Source organism: Silene latifolia, chromosome 9 (assembly GCF_048544455.1).
Source record: "Silene latifolia isolate original U9 population chromosome 9, ASM4854445v1, whole genome shotgun sequence".
Classification (NCBI taxonomy): Eukaryota; Viridiplantae; Streptophyta; class Magnoliopsida; order Caryophyllales; family Caryophyllaceae; genus Silene; species Silene latifolia.
The window spans coordinates 2,195,455-2,213,704 of NC_133534.1; the positions used below are offsets into that span (position 1 = coordinate 2,195,455).

General features: G+C 38.4%; 2 protein-coding genes across 5 annotated transcripts; both read right to left on the minus strand.

The window, feature by feature from the left end:
- Window positions 1-40: 40 nt before the first annotated feature.
- Window positions 41-8,953, minus strand: LOC141598656 (disease resistance protein RUN1-like). Of its 4 annotated transcripts, XM_074418369.1 has the most exons (7): window positions 8,856-8,953; window positions 7,393-7,747; window positions 5,173-6,283; window positions 4,063-4,521; window positions 2,554-3,799; window positions 1,389-1,759; window positions 41-608 (listed from the first exon to the last, which is right to left on the minus strand). In XM_074418369.1, exons 2-7 carry the CDS (start codon window positions 7,743-7,745, stop codon window positions 102-104), a joined length of 4,047 nt encoding a protein of 1,348 aa, XP_074274470.1. In that variant the 5' UTR covers window positions 7,746-7,747; window positions 8,856-8,953; the 3' UTR covers window positions 41-101. The 4 variants fall into 4 exon arrangements, 3 of the variants coding, with proteins under 3 accessions (XP_074274470.1, XP_074274469.1, XP_074274471.1); XR_012523608.1 differs by lacking the exon at window positions 8,856-8,953 and having other exon boundaries at window positions 2,485-3,799; window positions 7,393-8,157; XM_074418368.1 differs by lacking the exon at window positions 8,856-8,953 and having other exon boundaries at window positions 7,393-8,136.
- Window positions 8,954-9,355: 402 nt separating this feature from the next.
- Window positions 9,356-17,815, minus strand: LOC141598658 (disease resistance protein RUN1-like). The gene is made up of 6 exons (XM_074418371.1): window positions 17,149-17,815; window positions 14,366-15,473; window positions 13,391-13,753; window positions 11,698-12,895; window positions 10,173-10,543; window positions 9,356-9,440 (listed from the first exon to the last, which is right to left on the minus strand). The coding sequence occupies exons 1-6, from the start codon at window positions 17,718-17,720 to the stop codon at window positions 9,408-9,410; spliced, it is 3,645 nt and encodes a 1,214-aa protein (XP_074274472.1). The 5' UTR covers window positions 17,721-17,815; the 3' UTR covers window positions 9,356-9,407.
- Window positions 17,816-18,250: the final 435 nt, after the last annotated feature.

Genomic DNA, 18,250 nt, shown 5'->3' on the forward strand with positions numbered 1-18,250 from the left:
CAATACAGTAAGAACATCAACAATGAAAACAGCAACCATATTGAAAACATACCCGTTCATAGGCCACCTTCCGAAACAATTGCCAATTCCTGCCAATCCGATCACAAGGATTGAAAATAACAAGCAAGTCTATGGGTTACAGACTGTAGATCTATTGGGAGTGAATCTTCATTCCCTACATAATCATCATCATTTTCAAACACAAGAAATATACCCCACTTTTTCAGCTCCACACCATTAGCAGCTTCAATTTTCTGAAAAATCTGTATAATGTCACCTGCTTTTAACAATGATACCAAGGGATGATAATCTTTAAATCTACACAGGTAGAGCTGATCTTCTGCTGTCATTGGAACTCCTGCTAAATTCAATGTAGTACTGAAGATAGGCATATTCTGTCTGAGAATCCGAGCTTGAATACCCATAATGTTAGGCACTTTTTTATATACATCATCTAATTTATGCTGGTCCACAGAAACCACCACAGCGACTATGACGTTTTTTATGGCAAGATTTGGATGAGCTACAAAACTGACTGCCTCCCGATGAAACCAACCAGGGATTTCACTGCCGGGAATACTCAGATTGTTCAAGTTCCTCAGAGTAACCTGCACATTAACCATTTTATGACAAGTTACATTCCTCTGAACTGAACTATGAACTAACGTGAGTTGTGCTTCTACTATAGTAATAATATCTGGCATCTGCACTAGACTAACTAACCTGCACTAGACTAATTAACCGCTTGCTGGGATTGGAAGTAGAAGTTCGTACATTCATCAATTCACTATATTTCTATATTTTGGTGAGAACAAGAGTTAGCTCAAGTGGCAAGAGCTCTCTTACCCTAACCATGAAGTTAGGGGTTCGATTCTTACCCGCTACATAATGCGCTCATTTGAACCAAAGAAAAAAACTATATTTCTATATTTAGGTAATCAGGATCCCAAAAAAAACTCCATGAATGTTGTTCTCAATTTTGTCTTACATATATTGCCATCTACAAAATTGATCCAGAAGTACATGCAGTGGAATCAAATTAATGGAAGGAATTTACGGGCTAATAGTTACTCTTACTCATAAAAGGGGGAATAATTACCCGCCAGCCGCCCAGGATTATGCATTACCCTTATAAAGTCATATGAGAGTAGTAGCTCCTCAGCCACCCTATTCTCCTTCTCTTTACTGACATCACTTCAACCAGTCTCGCCTTTGTTTTACCCCCATTTGCCTACTAACAGTTACCCTTAATCCAAGCGGACCCCAGTATAAACAAAATTTTGTATTCTGACAAAAAATCAAGTTCTGGTTCATTAAACTACAAAAATCCTTTGATAAAACATATAGAATATATATAATGGAAAAAGGGTTTTTAGAGGAGATTATACCCTGCTTAGTCTTCTTTTGACAGCAGAAGCACTTGCAGTACAGCTGCCCATGTACAACCTTCTCAAAGACTTCAAGCATTCAAGGCCTGGAACATCGGTAAGTTTGTCGCAGTTTGCAAGTTGCAGTTCTTGTAAGCAATAAAGATTTGACAGGTCAAATATACTTTCAAGTGCGTAGCAGTCTGCACATTCTAGCAATTCCAACGTAGAAGGTAACCTAGGTAGAGACCTCAGGTTTTCACAGTGACGAAGTGAGAGATTCTTTAATAAACAAAGTCCCTCCAAAGTGGAAGGAAGGCTATGAAAACTGTTGTTCCCAAGGTTCAAAATCTTTAGCTTAGACAACATGACGAAATCATCACGTATTTGACCTGCAATTTTGCATGCAATAACCATTAGCCCAGTATACTAAAACGATTCTGCCCATGGCAAGACAAGCGAGGTTGGACGTACGAGGGGTCGTACGAGCTTTACGCCCATGAATCTATGTCTTAATACGGGTGCAATTGAGCTGATCTCTGCTCAAGATCAGCTTAAAAATTTGAGCTTGAGTTCAGGCTCGGCTACACGCCTAGACCACACTCGTTCAGACAAAAAAAAAAAAAAAAAAAAAACTGATGCAGGAACTTGATTTAATCATTATTTTCTTTGTTCATTTCTCACATTTTTTAATCTTAATACACAATATATACGGAGTATAATACTCCGTAATAAAATACTTAAAAAAAATTAAATGCAAAAATCACATATAATTAAAACAAATAAATATAATTATGAAATACAAAAAGTAATTAAAAAAAAAAAAAAAAAAAAACGAGCTCTCCATCTGATCCTTACTACCCTCGGGCTAGACTGATTTGGTCAACGACAGCTCTCAACCTCAAGATCGGTTTGCTTGAGCTCGAGCTGAGCTCTAACCAAATCTGTTCCGATGGGCTCATAAGTGGAGGAAACTCATCTACATCCCTACGTGTGTTTGACACGAAAAGGTTGTTTTCACGGGACCCATAATGAAAATTTCATCATAAATTGCATCGAGCAAATGCAACTTCACATTACATTACAAAAGCTCAAGTAGTTTAGTGAGCTATTTTACCTCATTCCATCATATTCCTTCCACAACAAAAGATTAGGGAGTCTTTGGCTACACCTGAAATGGTAATACCTGAAATTTTGCATCCCCGGGCATCAAATTCTTCCAAACGAGAGAGATTGCAGAAAGTAGTAGGAAGTACATCGGGGATCCCATGTAAGTTGTCGTGAGAGGACTCATCCATTGCATCAGCAGACCTAACTGTTGTTGGAGCATGGACTGCCTTCTTCATTTTTAATACCATTAAGCTTTCAAGCGTCCCAAAACTTTCAGGTAAGAAGGTGATAGCAGTATCCTCCATCATAAGTATGTGCAAGGATCTCAATGTTCCTATGGAGTTAGGTAGTCGGCGTAGCTCACTACACTTATTCAAGTTTAACCAGGTAAGATTCTCCAATTTCCCTATGGACTTTGGCAAGTCTTTAATGGCAGCACCTATCATCCAAAGAATGTTAAGATTCGACAATTTACCAATCAATTTAGGCAATCTTGCAAGTGATTTGCAATTATTCAGATCAAGCTTCCGAATACATGTCAAGGAACAAATTTCATCGGGGAGACATGTAATTGCTGTGTTGTCTAGCTGGAGCTCAGTGACAAAAGCTAGTCCTCCTATTGTAACAGGCAGTAGGGACAAAGAACTGCATTGTCCGGCTGATAAGACCTTCAGATAGGATAGTGAACAAATAGATGGAGGAAGTTGTTTGATTGAAGTTCCAGTTAGGTGCAACTCAACCAGGGACTTCAGGCTTTCTACTGAACCCGGAAGAGTTTCTAGTGACGAGCAATGCACTAGACTTAGTTTCTCAAGGCTTGACAATGATCCAATAGTATCAGGTAACGTTTTCAGCATTGTCTGATTAAGTGAGAGATCTTTTAGAGAACTCAAACTCCCTATCCATTGAGGCAGCTGTTCCATCTGATAGCAACGGTCTAGACTAAGTACTTCAAGCTGTGTGAGACGGAACAAATATCCAGGAAGATCTTTTATTGCTGTGCCGTCAAGAAGTAGTTGGATCAAGGACTTCAAGCTTCGAACGTCAGATGGTAGTCCTCTAAATTTGGCGCAGTCAGACAAGATCAACTCTTTAAGACGTTTCATTCCTGTGATGTCACTAGGAAAATCAACCAAATTTGAACATCCTTGTAAGTTTACGTAAACCAAGGAATCCATATTCCCTATCGAATTGTGAATCTTAGTCAGTCCAACACATTGCTTAAGTAGTAGCTTTTCCAAGTGTCTATTGCTTGACATGTCAGGTAGAGCAGTTAGATGTGGATTGTTGGAGAGATTTAGCACCACCAAGTTACGAGCTACCTGCAAAGTAAGATATATTCACAGCTATGTCATGCTTGGTAGACTGTAATTACCAGATCAATAAAACTCATTAGCAGATGTCAGCCAAGTTAACGGAACGTTAAGATTAACTGTTACGAAGTAGATGTCAGCTAAGCTAGATGTTTAAGTCACTGAGCAGTAGTAATCAGGACCTAATTAGAATAACATTAAAACATTAAAATTGCTCTTGTGACTCCCCTTACTCGAAAAAGTCAAGTAATTGTCACAGATAGGCTACATACCTTGTTGGAAAACCAGAAAGGTAAACCTGAGGGACATAGTTGCTGAATAAGCCAGCGAGGCCAGCCCGAGGACCAAAGTTGTTGAATATTGCTTCCTGAAACATCAAGCACACGAAGTTCTTCAGGTATATTTTCGGAAAGAGTCTTCAGAGAACACCCTCGCCACTGCAGGCACCTCAGCACAGATGGCATGTATTTCATGTTTCCTCGTAGCTGTGAATAATTAATTTCAAGTAGTTTCAGGTTCTCCATCTTTTCAAATGACCTTGTGTGAAGAATGGCATTGTCATTTTCATCTGCTTCTTGCCTAATAAGATTCTTGAATTTTTCGAACAGGTAGTTGAAGGCAGTAGTGATGCTGGGATATCTTCGAAATGCATACCAGTTTATTATTTCAATTGGTACATCATTTGGAGGTTGTTTGATATCAAGAACAATGCCACGAATCGCTCTTGTAGCCTGCAATCAACCACACAATGTAGACAGCTTCTTACAGATGCTAAATTCTATAAATTAAGACTTATGAAACCAACTTCAGATTTTCAAATACAAATATTCCTGTATTCGCTGTCAAAAAAAAATATTCCTGTATTAACTGATTAATGCTGAGACGACCTCAATTTAAGATAGTTCAACTGCACAACTGCATCATACTGCCTAAGTCCCTCTCCCTGAGTTCCTGCCATTAGCTTACGTTTGCACATGCAAGTCAGCTAGGGTGTTCAATACTCGTTCACCACCACGTAAAACATGCCTAAAGGAAACGAATATTATTGATTTAGACTACACCTGACAAAAGTACAAAGCTGACTCCAGCCAAACCGACCAGACTTAAACCTAAATAGTCAGACCCGAACTAGACACAGGTCTGAATTGATATGACCCGTGACCCTCTGCTCAAACTCTAATTGACATGATATATCATACCCAAATAATCCAAAGCCATAATGACCCAAACAACATCCTATCTAAATAACTCGTTTGTCAAGTCAGTCTCATGCAAGAATTTTTACTGTGACAGAGACTGGGAGAATATGTTTAGTGCTCAAATGGGATGTCAATTGTCAGTCTCATGCCAAAAAAAAAAAAAAAACATTATTTGAGATTTACCTTTTCAAGCCGGAGAACATTCCTTATATCATGAGAATGCCAAAGTCTGCTTCGCTTTCTAGGATCATCGAAGTTTTTATCCATAACAATTTGCCTACCCATATCCCTAATTTGATCATGCATCCACAATTTATTGCTTTCTGATATCTTCACTAAAGATTTTGTAACAAGGTTTCCAATTGCTAACTCGCCCCTTAAATCACACCCCTCCAACATATCCACCACATCCCCTCTCTCCATATTCATTTGAAGCAACAAACATGATATGTCTAGGAATGCAGTCTGATCTTGGGTATCAAGAGCATCATAGCTGATTTTGAGTACACCCTGAAGTTTTTCAGTTTGAAACACCTTCAATTTTTTCAAAGAATCCTCCCACTCACTCACTGTTTTCTTAACCAAGGATGACCCAAACACTTCTAGAGCTAAAGGAAGTCCATCTGTTTGCTTAACAATATCCTCAGAAATTTTCAGATATTCTGTTGTAGGTTCTGTTCTTCCCAAAGCATGAAGACTAAACAGTTTGAGTGACTCGGACTGACTTAGCTTCTTTGCCTCGTGCAGCTGATCATTATTACCATAAAAATGGCGTAATACTTCCATGTCTCTACTAGTAATAATTACCCTGCTCCCTTCTCCAAGCCAGTCTCGAACAATGCCAAGCCTTTCGAGTTGGTTTGCCTCAGACACGTCATCTAACACAACCAAGACTCGTTTCTCATGAACTATTTCCTTGAATGCTAATTTCCCAAGACTTTCTTGCTTTGATAACATTACTCTCCCAATGGAAAGATCTTTTATAAGTTTGTTTTGTACACTTAAAATGCCCCCTTCCTTACCCAATTGTTCTCTGACATTGGCAACGAAGCAGCGTCTTTCGAAATAAACTGTCAGCTTGTTGAAGGCAGCCTTAGCCAGGGTTGTCTTGCCTATACCAGGAGTTCCGTGAATACCAAGAAACTTAACACCATTAGAGTGAATATCCAAGTTATCCAACACTTGATCCACACGAGAATCCAACCCAACTGTGAATTTTGCCACGTATTCTGGAATGTTCTTCAACTCTCCCACGACCTGCTTCACAATGCGTTGTATGACCTCCGGATCATCACTGTCATGTTGTACACATTCAAGCCGAGCAAATGAGCAATGTTAGAAGAATACATCATCATTTATTAGCTCAATTTTTGAGATTTACAGGAGAGTTTTATACTTCTGTACCATGGTGTAGTGTCATAGTAAAAATTACAGTATCGGCCAGAGTATAATGCAGTTCAATATGCATTTCTAAAGTCTACTATGGCACAAGCTCACTCATACCGTATTCTTCCCGTACCATATGCACAAATTCCACTTGTGAGATTTTAGAAACTCTAGGATTGGAAACCATAAGGTCACCAAGCTTTCATAATATATGAGATAACCATTAACCAAATGCTTAAACTAATGGTAGAGGCATAATCAATTAAGATATAACCAATTAACCATTGACTTGGGCATCAACTAAATCAACCAGACTTGAGATGGTCTTCTTATATGGTATCAAAGTTTGATAAACATGAGATCCCAAGTTCAATTTAGTATTAACCTATAAAATTATTGATTGCGTCTCAACTCTCAACCTCAACGATAAGCTTAAACTATTGGGTGTTGTTAGGTTGCCCCTTGAAAAACATGGGAATTGAAAAAAATCCCAAGAATTACAAAATTAGGAGTTGTTTGGTTGCCATTTTTTTGGCCAAATGTAATATTTAATATTCCTTCAATTTCCAATGCCTAGGGGGAATCGGATTACCTACTCTTTCTAATCAATCCAATTGTTTGATCAACCAAACGATACCTTACTCTTTCTGATTCAATCATTTGTTTACTTTTTACTCCGTATATTCATATGTACCTTTTCTATGTCATTGTGAATTTGTGAGGGGTTTTTTAGTAAAAGTAAACAAATTATTAGGACGGAAGGGGTAAGTTTTTGGTTGAAATAGGTGTGAGCATCAAAACATTTTTGTTAGCAAATAAAATTTGCGAGAATTTCACAACTGGACAAAGTAATTGACTTCCCTAGTCAGGCCCTATGCGTAATTGACTTCCCTAATAATTCTCTCCCGATTAAAATTTACCTCCAAATTATTCCAGGGATTCCAGGCAAGTTCTTGTCAATCTTATCAACATACCGAAAAAAAAAAATTAAACAAATGACTGAGACGGGGAGAGTACCTCTGTTTCGGACAAGGATACCCAGAGATACCAGCAGCATCCTTCAAAGCTTTCCTCCACTTTTCGACATTCGCCTCAGCCTCGGCCTTATTTTCTTCAGTTTTTTGATACTCTTTATTCTTGTCAACCATAGAAGTAAAATTCTTTCCGAATTTCCTCTCCAGCCACCGGATATCGGACGGTTTGACCCGATAAAACACGGGAATAACCCGCTTCCGACACTCGAAAATACCACAAAGCTCATCAAGACACCAAGAAGAATCACCATACTTAGGAGAAATAATAGCAACAGCAAGAGCAGCGTCAGCAATGGCTTCATCAAGTGATGATTTAATGATGTCACCTTTCTCCATTCCTGCACCATCGATGAATACACGTAGACCGCTGAGTTCAAGCGCAGTGCAGAGTGACTCTGTCATCGTGTATCTCGTGTCAACGCCGCGGAAGCTTAGGAATACGTCCCATTTTAGGCGGGTTGATAATAAGGACGGTGGTAGGTATGGTGGTGTTGGGGTGCTTAAAGTGGTGCATCGCGAGGATGATGGGTCATCATCGTCGTTGTTTAGTGTTGTTGACATTGTCGTTTTGGTTGGAGAGGTCAATTTGGTTGGGAGAATTAGTAATGGTATGTAGTATAATGGTATTGTTGGAGATGAAGTAGAGGGTGTCACGTTGGGTGTTTTTGGGTGGAAAAAAAAATTAAAAATCATTGAGTGGGAAATTCAGGGAGTTCTTTTTTTCTTGGTAACGAATGAACCCGCAGTTGCTCGAAAATGATGGGCTCGCTTGAACCTGGGTCTTCTGGATATTTCACCCAAATTTTAAGCACTAGACTCCACCCTTGCGGCAAATTAAAAATCCAAAAAAAAATCAGGGAGTTCTCCATCTGCTATTTAATAAAAGAATAAATATGCATTGGTCCAGACCGGAATCAAAATGATGAAAAGTGATGGACCGGATATCGGACGACATCAAAAATTTCGATTTGGAACCAAACCTAAAATTTTGGTATAAGTTTGAGAGTAATTATGCCCAGTAAAATGGAGAAAAAGGATTGTACATCATACTACTCACACCTAATGAGTTTTTGTGTATTTTTTTTTGAAAATCAAATTTTTCTGAGCTTATATGTAATTTTTTTGAGTTATACTGTAACTTTTTGAGATTAATGTTTAAGTAAATGAACTCAAAAACTTTATAATAAAACTCAAAATTTTTAAATTAAAACTCAAAAACTTTATCTGAATACTCAAAAACTATAACATCTCATGTACTGTTGTCAAAAAAAAAAAAAAAAAAAAAAAACATCTCATGTACTATATCAGATGTATAATCCACTTACTGAGCAAAATGTACACATACCCTAAATGTTGTGTACTTGGTGCCCAGGTAAGACAGTGTCAAATACTGTAAGAACTAAGAACATCAACAGTTAAAATTTCTCTAAGCCATATTGAACATACCTGTTCATCCGTCACCTTAAGAAACAATTGCCATTTCCTGCCATTTCTGTAACCAAGGATCGGAAATAGCAAGCAACTTTTTGGGCTACAGTCTGTTGTTTGATTGGCAGCAAGTCTTCATCCCCGTCATAATCATCATCGTTTTCAAACACAAGAAATATACCTCACTTTTTCAGCTCAACTCCGTTAGCTGCTTTGGTTTGCTGAATTATCTGTATAGTGTCACCTCCTCGGCTCCTCTTAGCATAGATACCAAGGGATGGAACTCTTTAAATCTGCACAGGTAGAGCTGATCTTCTACTGTCATTGGAACTCCTGATAAAATCAACGTAGAACTAAAGATAGGCATAGGCATGTTTTGTCTGAGAATATGAGCTTGAATACTGACAATCTCAGGCTGTTTTGCATACACCTCATCTAGCTTTTGCAGGTCCACAGAGACTACAACAGCGACAATGATGTTTTTTTGGGTGATGTTGGGACGAGGTGTGAAAATCACTGCTCTTTGAGAAAACCAATCACGGATCTAATTGCCGGAAATACACAGACTGTTCAAGTTTCAAGTTTCAAGTTTCTGAGAGTAATCTGCACATTAATCATTTTATGACAAAGGTTCAATTCCTCTGAACTGAACTATGAACTGAATGAGTTGTACTCTAAAGCAATAACACCTGAGCCAGACCAACTAATGGCTTGCTTGGACTGGAGGCACTTCCTCTCCATTTAATTGAATCCGCTAATTTTCTTACTTGGTACATTCAAATCACTCACTACATTTCGAAGAACCCACGGAAACAATTCCACGAATGTGTTCTTCACTTCTTTCTTACAAATTTGTCTATCTCCTACAAAATTGATCCTAAAGCAAAAGTTAGGGGGATTTCCGATAACAGGGTAATTTTAACTCGCCAGTTCCCTAGGATTACGCATTACCTTTATAAAGTCATGCGGGCAGTGGTGGAGCCAGAATTTACATCCTAAGGGTACATATTAAACCTTCAAGGCTTCAAGCATTAGCACCCTTGTTTGAGCAAGAATTACTAAATCTCAATATTAATTTTTATTTTAAACAAATAACGGGAGCGCACTTGGGGTGCTGTGCACATACCACGATCACTTCAACCAGTTTTTCACTTTTTCCTTTCTGTTGGCCTCTATTCGTTCTCTAACATTACTCCTAACTCAAGCAAGCCCTAATATGAACTAAACTTTGTGTTCATATGAAAAAGATGAAGTTGCAGCTCATTGAATTACCAAAATCCTTTGATAAAACATTCAGAGTACAAAGGAAATATGAATTTTTGGAGGAGAATATACCTTGCTTAGTCTTTTTTTGACAGCTGCTGCACTTGCAGTACAACTACTCATGTACAACCTTCTCAAAGACTTCAAGCATTCAAGGCCTGGAATATCAGTAAGTTTGTAGCAATTTGCAAGTTGCAGTTCTTGTAAGCGATCAAGGTTTAAGAGGTCGCATATACTTTCAAGTGAATAACAATCTGCACATACTAGCAACTCCAAAGTAGAAGGAAGCGGAGGTAGCGACCTCAGGTTTACACAGTGACAAAGTGATAGATTCTTTAAGAAACAAAGTCCCTCCAGCGTGGAAGGAAGGCTATGAAAACTGTTGAACCCCAGGTCCAAAACCTCTAGCTTGGAAAGCATGACAAAATCATCATTTATTTGACCTGACATTTTGTATGCAGCAAAAACATTACCTCACAACAACATCATCAGAGCCTTAGTCCCAAATTGATTTGGGGTTGGCTGGCATGAATCATCATCTGAAACCGTCTAAGGCGACCAATAGAGCTTGACAATATACAAGTTTTAGGTAAAAAGAGTTGAAAAGGCATAGTCGTATATTTAAAAAAAAAAAAAAAAAAAATTAATAATAATAATAATAAATGTCAAAATAAAATAATAAGTCGACGAAAAATTTTATTTTAAAAATAGAAGTCTAAAATAAGAATAAAAATTTTATTTTTTTTAAAGAGAGTTAAAAAGCGATCTACGGAGTAATAAATACGCCATTAAAAAAAAAAAAAAAAAAAAAAAAAAAAAAAGCCTCATTATAGTAAAAAAAAAATCGTGTCCATGGCGAGGCAAGGGAGGTTCGATGAGCGAGTCTTATTCCTGTAAACAGAGATGTAACTGAACCGATCTCAGCTCGAGCTCTAACAGATTTGAGATCGGCTAACTCGAACTCAAGCTCTCTAGACTTGGAGCTCGTCGAGCTTAAATGGTGGCAACTCATGCTCATATGTGCATCAAGATCGACATGGGAATTTGAGCCTGAATTTGGGATCGGCTTGTAGCTCGTTAAACTTAAAAAAGTTGTAGCTCGGAAAGACTCGAGTTTAATCATTGTTGTCTTTTTCAGTTCAAATCTAATTAGAAATAAATATATAATTATAAATACTAAAAATTAAAATATAATTATAAACTAAAATCATGTATTATCAAAACAAATGTAACTATAAAATATTAAAATTAAACAGAAAGATTAAAAAAAAAAAAGCTAAAACAAGTTTCCAGTATGAGTCCGAGTGACCTAGGGCTTGAATCAGATTTGGTCAAGCACGGCTCGTTTACATAGGATTGAACGAACCAGAGGATTTGTCAAGTGCACTCGGCTCATTTACAGCCGTACCTGTAATAATCATAAAGAGTCTATTTCCGAAGTGACCCATAGTGAAAATTGCATCATGAACAACAGCAAGCAAATGTTACTTCACAGTTCACACATTACAATACAAAAAGCTTAGAGAGAGTTGATTTGCTCAATTCCGTCATATTCCAAAACAAATGAACAGTGAGGCTCCAAAGGAAATGGAAATACCTGAAATTTGGCATCCTGAGGCATCAAATTCTTCCAAACGAGAAAGCTTGTAGAAAGAAGTAGGTAGTACATTGTCAAACCCATTTAGGATGTCCTGGACGGACTTCTTCATTTTCAATACCATTAAGCTTTCAAGCATCCCAAAACTTTCAGGTAAGAAGGTGACAGCGGTATCTTCCATCATAAGTATGTGCAAGGATCTCAACGAACCTATGGTTTCTGGTAGCTGGCCTAGCTCACTACAATTATTCAGGTTTAACCATGTAAGATTCTCCAATCCCCCAATGGAGTCGGGCAATTCTTTAATGGCAGCACCTATCATCCAAAGAATGTTAAGATTTGACAATTTACCAATTTTTTCAGGCAATCTTGCAAGTGATTTGCAATTATTCAGATCAAGCTTCCGAATACATGTCAAGGAACAAATTTCATCAGGGAGACATGTAATTGCTGTGTTGTCTAGCTGGAGCTCAGTGACAAAAGCTAATCCTCCTATTGTAACAGGCAGTAGGGACAAAGAACTGCATTGTCCAGCTGATAAGACCTTCAGATAGGATAGTGAACAAATAGATGGAGGAAGTTCTTGGATTGAAGTACCGGTTAGGTGCAACTCAACCAGGGACTTCAGGCTTTCTACTGAATCCGGAAGAGTTTCTAGTGACGAACAGTGCACTAGACTTAATTTCTCAAGGCTTGACAACGATCCAATAGTATCAGGTAACGTTTTCAGCATTGTCTGATTAAGTGAGAGATCTTTTAGAGAGCTCAAACTCCCTATCCATCGAGGCAGCTGTTCGATCTGATTACAACGGTTTAGACTAAGTACTTCAAGCTGTGTGAGATGGAACAGATATCCAGGAAGATTTTTTATTGCTGTGCCGTCAAGAAGTAGTTGGATCAATGATTTCAAGCTTCGAACGTCATGTGGTAATCCTCTGAATTTGGAGCAGCCAGACAAGATCAACTCTCTAAGACCTTTCATTCCTGTGACGTCACTGGGAAAATCAACCAAGTCTGAACACCCTTGTAAATTTAAATGAACTAAGGAACTCATTTTCCCTATTGAATCGTGAATCTTAGTCAGTCCAACACATTGCTTAAGTACTAGCTTTTCCAAGTGTCTATTGCTCGACATGTCAGGTAGAGCAGTTAGACGGGGATTGTTGGAGAGATTTAGCACCACCAAGTTACGAGCTACCTGCAAAGTAACAAATATTCACATCTACATCATGTTTGGTAGAGTGTAATCAGAATAACGACTGATCTCATTCTCAGATGTCAGCTAAACTAACCAGTAAAGTCATTGAAGATTGTTCCAAACCCCCCGGCTTCATTTGATCTCATTTGTCATTATAGATATAGGGAGACGGAAGAACTTTACGAAGGCATGTTAATTGGTTGCATTAACACATGTAATGGTGAACTGGTGTAACACAACTTTACTACCTCATCCTTGTTCTTCTTTCTCCTCTTCTCAATTCTCATATCATTTGAACTAAAAACATGCTACCAAACATAGCCTTAACATCAACTGGTGCAGACTAGATGTCACCACAGCTAGATGTTAAAGTCAAGTAGTGGTAATCGTGAGCTCGGTTAGAAAACCACCAACATAAAACCTGCTCTTATGACTCCTACCCCAAAAGAAAAGAGAGAGAAAGAGAAAAAAAGAGAGATCAGTTGTACTAGATACCTTGTTGGTCGACCACCGAGGCAAATATGAGGGCCATAGTTGTTGAATATTACTTCCTGAAACATCAAGCACACGAAGTTCTTCCGGTATATTTTCAGAAACAGTCTTCTCTGAACATCCTCTCCACTGCAGGCACCTCAGCACAGATGGCATATATTTCATATTTCCTCTTAGCTGTGAATAATTAATTTGAAGTAGTTTCAGGCTGTCCATCTTCTCAAATGATTTTGTGTGAAAAATGGCATCGTCATTTTCATCTGCTTTTTGCCTAGTAAGATTCTTGATTTTTTCGAACAGATAGTTGAAGGCGGTAGTTGAAGGTTGTTTAATATCAAGAACAATGCCACGAATTGCTCCTGTACCCTATAATCAACCACACAAAGTAGACAGCTACTTACAGATGCTAAATTCTATAAATTCCGACTTTTGAAACAGACTTCAGATTTTGAAATACAAATATTCCAGTAACAACTGATTAATGCTGAGACAACCTCGACTTAAGATAGTTCAATTGCAGCATACTGCTAAATTACTCCCCCTGAGTCCCTGACATTAGCTTAAATTTGCATTTAGAAAAGAAAAATTATATGCCCACAGCAAGTCAGCTAGGGTGTTTCATACTCGTTCACCACCACGCAAAACATTCCAAAAAGGAAACGGATGTTGTTGATTTAGACTATACTTGACAAAAGTACAAAACTGACTCCAGCCAAACCAACCCGACTTACACTTAAATAGTCAGACCCGACCTGTGACCCTGCTCAAACTCTAATTGACATGATATATCATACTACCCAATATAATCCAAAGCCATAATGACCCAAACAAAATCCTATCTAAATAACTCGTTTGTCAAGTCAGTCTCATGCAAGAATTTTACTGTGCCAGGGACTGGGAAAATTCATGTTTTGTGCTCAAATGGGATGTCAGTTGTCACTTGTCAGTCTCATGCAAAAAAATTTATTTGGGATTTACCTTTTCAAGCCGGAGAACGTTTCCTATATCACGAGAATCCCAAAGTCTGCTTCGCTTTCCAGGATCATCAGAGTTTTCATCCATAACAAATTGCCTCCCCATATCCCTAATTTGATCATGCATCCACAACTTATTACTTTCTGATATCTTCAGTAAAGATTTTGTAACAAGGTTTCCAATTGCTAACTCGCCCCTTAAACCACACCCCTCCAATATGTCCACTACATCCCCTCTCTCCATATTCATTTGAAGCAACAGACATGATATATCTAGGAATGCAGCCTTATCTTGTGCATCAAGAGCATCATAGCTGATTTTGAGCACACCCTGAAGTTTTTCGGGTCCAAACTCCTCAAATTTTTTCAAAGAATTCTCCCACTCACTCATTGTTTTCTTAACCAAGGATGACCCGAACACTTCTAGAGCCAAAGGAAGTCCATCTGTTAGCTCAACAATTTCCTCAGAAATTTTCAGATATTCGTCTGTAGGTTTCCTTCTTCCAAAAGCATAAATACTAAACAGTTCTAGTGACTCTGACTCACTTAGCTTTTTTGCCTCATGCTTATCATTATCACAACATAAAAGGTTTATTACTTCTCTATCTCTACTAGTAATAATTACCCTGCTCCCTTGTTCAAGCCAATCTCTAACAATGCCAAGACTTTCGAGTTGGTTTGCTTGAGACACATCATCTAATACAACTAAGACTCGATTCTCGTTAACTATTTCCTTGATTGCTTTTTTCCCTAGAGTTTCTTGCTTTGCTAACATTACTCTCCCAAGGGAAAGATCTTCTAAAAGTTTATTTTGTACACTCAAAACCCCCTCTTCATTACTGCACTGTTCTCTGACATTAGACACAAAGCAGCGTCTTTTGAAATGAACTGCCAGCTTATTGAAGGCGGCTTTAGCCAGGGTTGTCTTGCCTATACCAGGAGTTCCGTGAATACCAAGAAACTTAACACCATTAGAGTGAATATCCAACTTCTCCAACACTTGATTCACACGAGAATCCAACCCAACAGTGATTTTTGCCACGTAGTCTGGAATGTTCTTCAACTCTCCCACAACCTGCTTCACAATGCGTTCTATGGCCTCTGGGTCATCACTGTCATGATGTACATGTTCAAGCCGAGCATGTTAGAAGAATTTTCATATCATCATTTGTTAGCTCCGTTTGTGAGATTTACATGACAGTTGTATACTTCCGTACCATGGTGTAATGCCATAGTAAAAATCACAGTATTGGCCAGAATTAATGCAGTTCAATATGCATTTCTGAAGTCTACTATGGTTCGCTGATGTAATAGCACAATACACATACACGGACGTACTGAATACGACGAGATACAACAGCAAGTAAACTAGATAGTCCGGCTTGACAAAAACTCTCAGTCGCGATGCTACACATGGCCTATGGAGGCCCGAAAGACTGCCTAGCTCAGGCAATAACAATCTAAATCTCCTAGATCAATTTTGTGAGTTTTGTATGAGGAAGTTTCATATGTGAGATCAACCAAAAAATATTCTTCATTTAGTTATGTGACCAATGGTTTTATCTTAAATATGAATTCAAATTTTTATGCTTAACTTTACACTATTGAAAGGTTACTTCATCCAGATTTCTCCTGATTTAAGCTGGTTATGACTTATGACTGTATGACACTATGACTACAACTTTGAATAGGTATTATTCATTTACTATTATTGACCCTTCTTAATTCGAAAAGATTTACATATTTGAATGATCTCAAAGTGGTACGATTTATGCCAATTGGTCAAGTCCCGACTCCCGATCAATCTTTAGAGCGGATAATGCAGAGAATCGCTCATATCATGTGCTCCTCCCAAACTGCATGCACAAATTCTACTTGTGAGATTTTAGAAGGTCCCTGGAATTTAATTTGAGACCTTAGGGTCATCAAGCTTTGAGCCTTTGATACCATATCATCCATATCAGCATCATCTCAACCAAAAGCTTACGCTAATGGTATAGCCACAATCAATTAAGGTACAATCAACCACCAAAGAAACTTTTGGTTGAGACTTGAAATGGTCGTCTTATATGGTATCAAAGTCTAATGAACACAATATCCCAGGTTCAATTCCGCATTAACGCATATAATCATTGATTGTCCCTCAACCTCAACCATCAGCTTAAACTATTAAGTTTTCCGTTCAAACACGTGTAAGATGGTTCTCTCACCCTCAACCATCAAAGGAATTTCACTTTTTGACGAAGTTAAGGAGTCTAATTGCAACAATCAAAACTCAAGAGGCTTAATGGTACATCGACTAAAGTTAAGGCCTAAAGAGTTAACATGACCTCCTTCAACTCTCCATTAACATTATCCTTCCTCAAACAACCGTACATCGACCTCCATTCTAACTCACTAATCCCATATCACCATCCTCTACAACAAGCATCACAAATCACCTTTAATAAACACAAACTACTATTAAAAACCTTTATTATAAAGCATGAAATGACAATGTAGGTTTCATGAATTGTTAATTAGACTCATATAATTAGGTGGGTTAATAGGTAACTCGGCGAACTAATAAGTAAATGAGTAATTTAATCTTAATTGGAATGGTAAAATAGGTTATTTAATAGGTCAATTAAGGACACGGTTCAACACTAAGTTAACAAAAACACTCAATTAGCTCATGGTATACACTAATGCATAGAATTCAGGGATATACTAGAACATAGAAAACTGAAAAACTCGAGAATACAACCTAGGAGTAAAATAAATAAATGACTGAGACGGAGAGAATACCACTCGGAACGACAAGGATACCCGGAAATATTACCAACATCCTTCAAAGCTTTCCTCCACTTCTCCACATTCGCCTTCGCCTTGGCCGCATCCTCTTCGGTTTTTTGATACTGTTTATTCTCCTCAACCATAGAATCAAAATTCTTCCCAAATTCCTCTTCCTGACGCCGGACATCCGACGGTTCAACCCGATAAAAAACCGGAATAACCCGTTTCCGACACTCGAAAAGACCACAAAGCTCATCAAGACACCAAGGAGAATCACCGTACTTTGGAGAAATAATCGCAACAGCAAGAGCAGTGTCAGCAATGGCTTCGTCAAGTGACGACTTAATGACGTCACCTTTCTCCATTCCTGCACCATCGATGAATACACGTATACCGTTAGATTTGAGCGCGTCGTAGAGTGACTGTGTCATTGTGTGTCGGGTTTCGATACCGCGAAAACTTAGGAATACGTCCCAGTTTAGGCGTGTTGAGAGTAATGGCGGTGGTAGGTACGGTGGTATTGGGGTGGTTAGTGTGGTGCATCGTGTGATGGATTGGTCGTCGTCGTTTGGTGTTGACGACATTGTCGTTTTGCCTTTTGAGTATGGTTAGTGAGCGGGAGCCGGGAGGGGTTTGTCACTTGTTACTTGTCGCCTTTTCTTTTCAACTTTCTTATTTCACCGGTTTATAAATAACACAAAATCTCATTGAAGACGGGAGATATCCGTCACAAGTTTGTGACGGATACCGTTTTCTCTCACAAAATACTCATTTAAAGGTGAGTGGGAAGCACATGTGGGTGCCCCACCTTGTCTTCTCTCCCTTTTGTGAGAGGTCTTCAGCTTGTGACGGGATTAGCCCGTCACAAGCAAGGCGCTTTGTATAAATAATACTCCCTCCGTACCATACAAATGGTAACGTGGTAAAAAGTGGGGTTTTTAAGAAAAGAGGATAAAAGTAGGTGTAAATAGGGAAAAGATTAAGTGGGTATATAATTGTGGGTTTAATTGTGAGTTGGTAGGTAGGGTATGTAATGGCATTTTGTGTAAATATCAAATGGGTATACTGATAACTTGGTAATGTTGTGGGTCAAATAATTAATGTTACCATTGGT

Bases quoted from the DNA above. Each gene is read 5' to 3' on its own strand.
- LOC141598656 (XM_074418368.1), bottom strand. From the start codon at position 8,102: ATGATTTTTAATTTTTTTTTCCACCCAAAAACACCCAACGTGACACCC. The intron at 4,522-5,172 runs GTAAATCTCAAA...GGTTGATTGCAG, and splicing joins ATGTTCTCCGGCTTGAAAAG to GCTACAAGAGCGATTCGTGG. The intron at 3,800-4,062 runs GTATGTAGCCTA...CTTACTTTGCAG, and splicing joins CTTTCTGGTTTTCCAACAAG to GTAGCTCGTAACTTGGTGGT.
- LOC141598658 (XM_074418371.1), bottom strand. From the start codon at position 17,720: ATGTCGTCAACACCAAACGACGACGACCAATCCATCACACGATGCACC. The intron at 15,474-17,148 runs GTATTCTCTCCG...ACATCATGACAG, and splicing joins TATCCTTGTCGTTCCGAGTG to TGATGACCCAGAGGCCATAG. The intron at 12,896-13,390 runs GTATCTAGTACA...GTTACTTTGCAG, and splicing joins CTCGGTGGTCGACCAACAAG to GTAGCTCGTAACTTGGTGGT.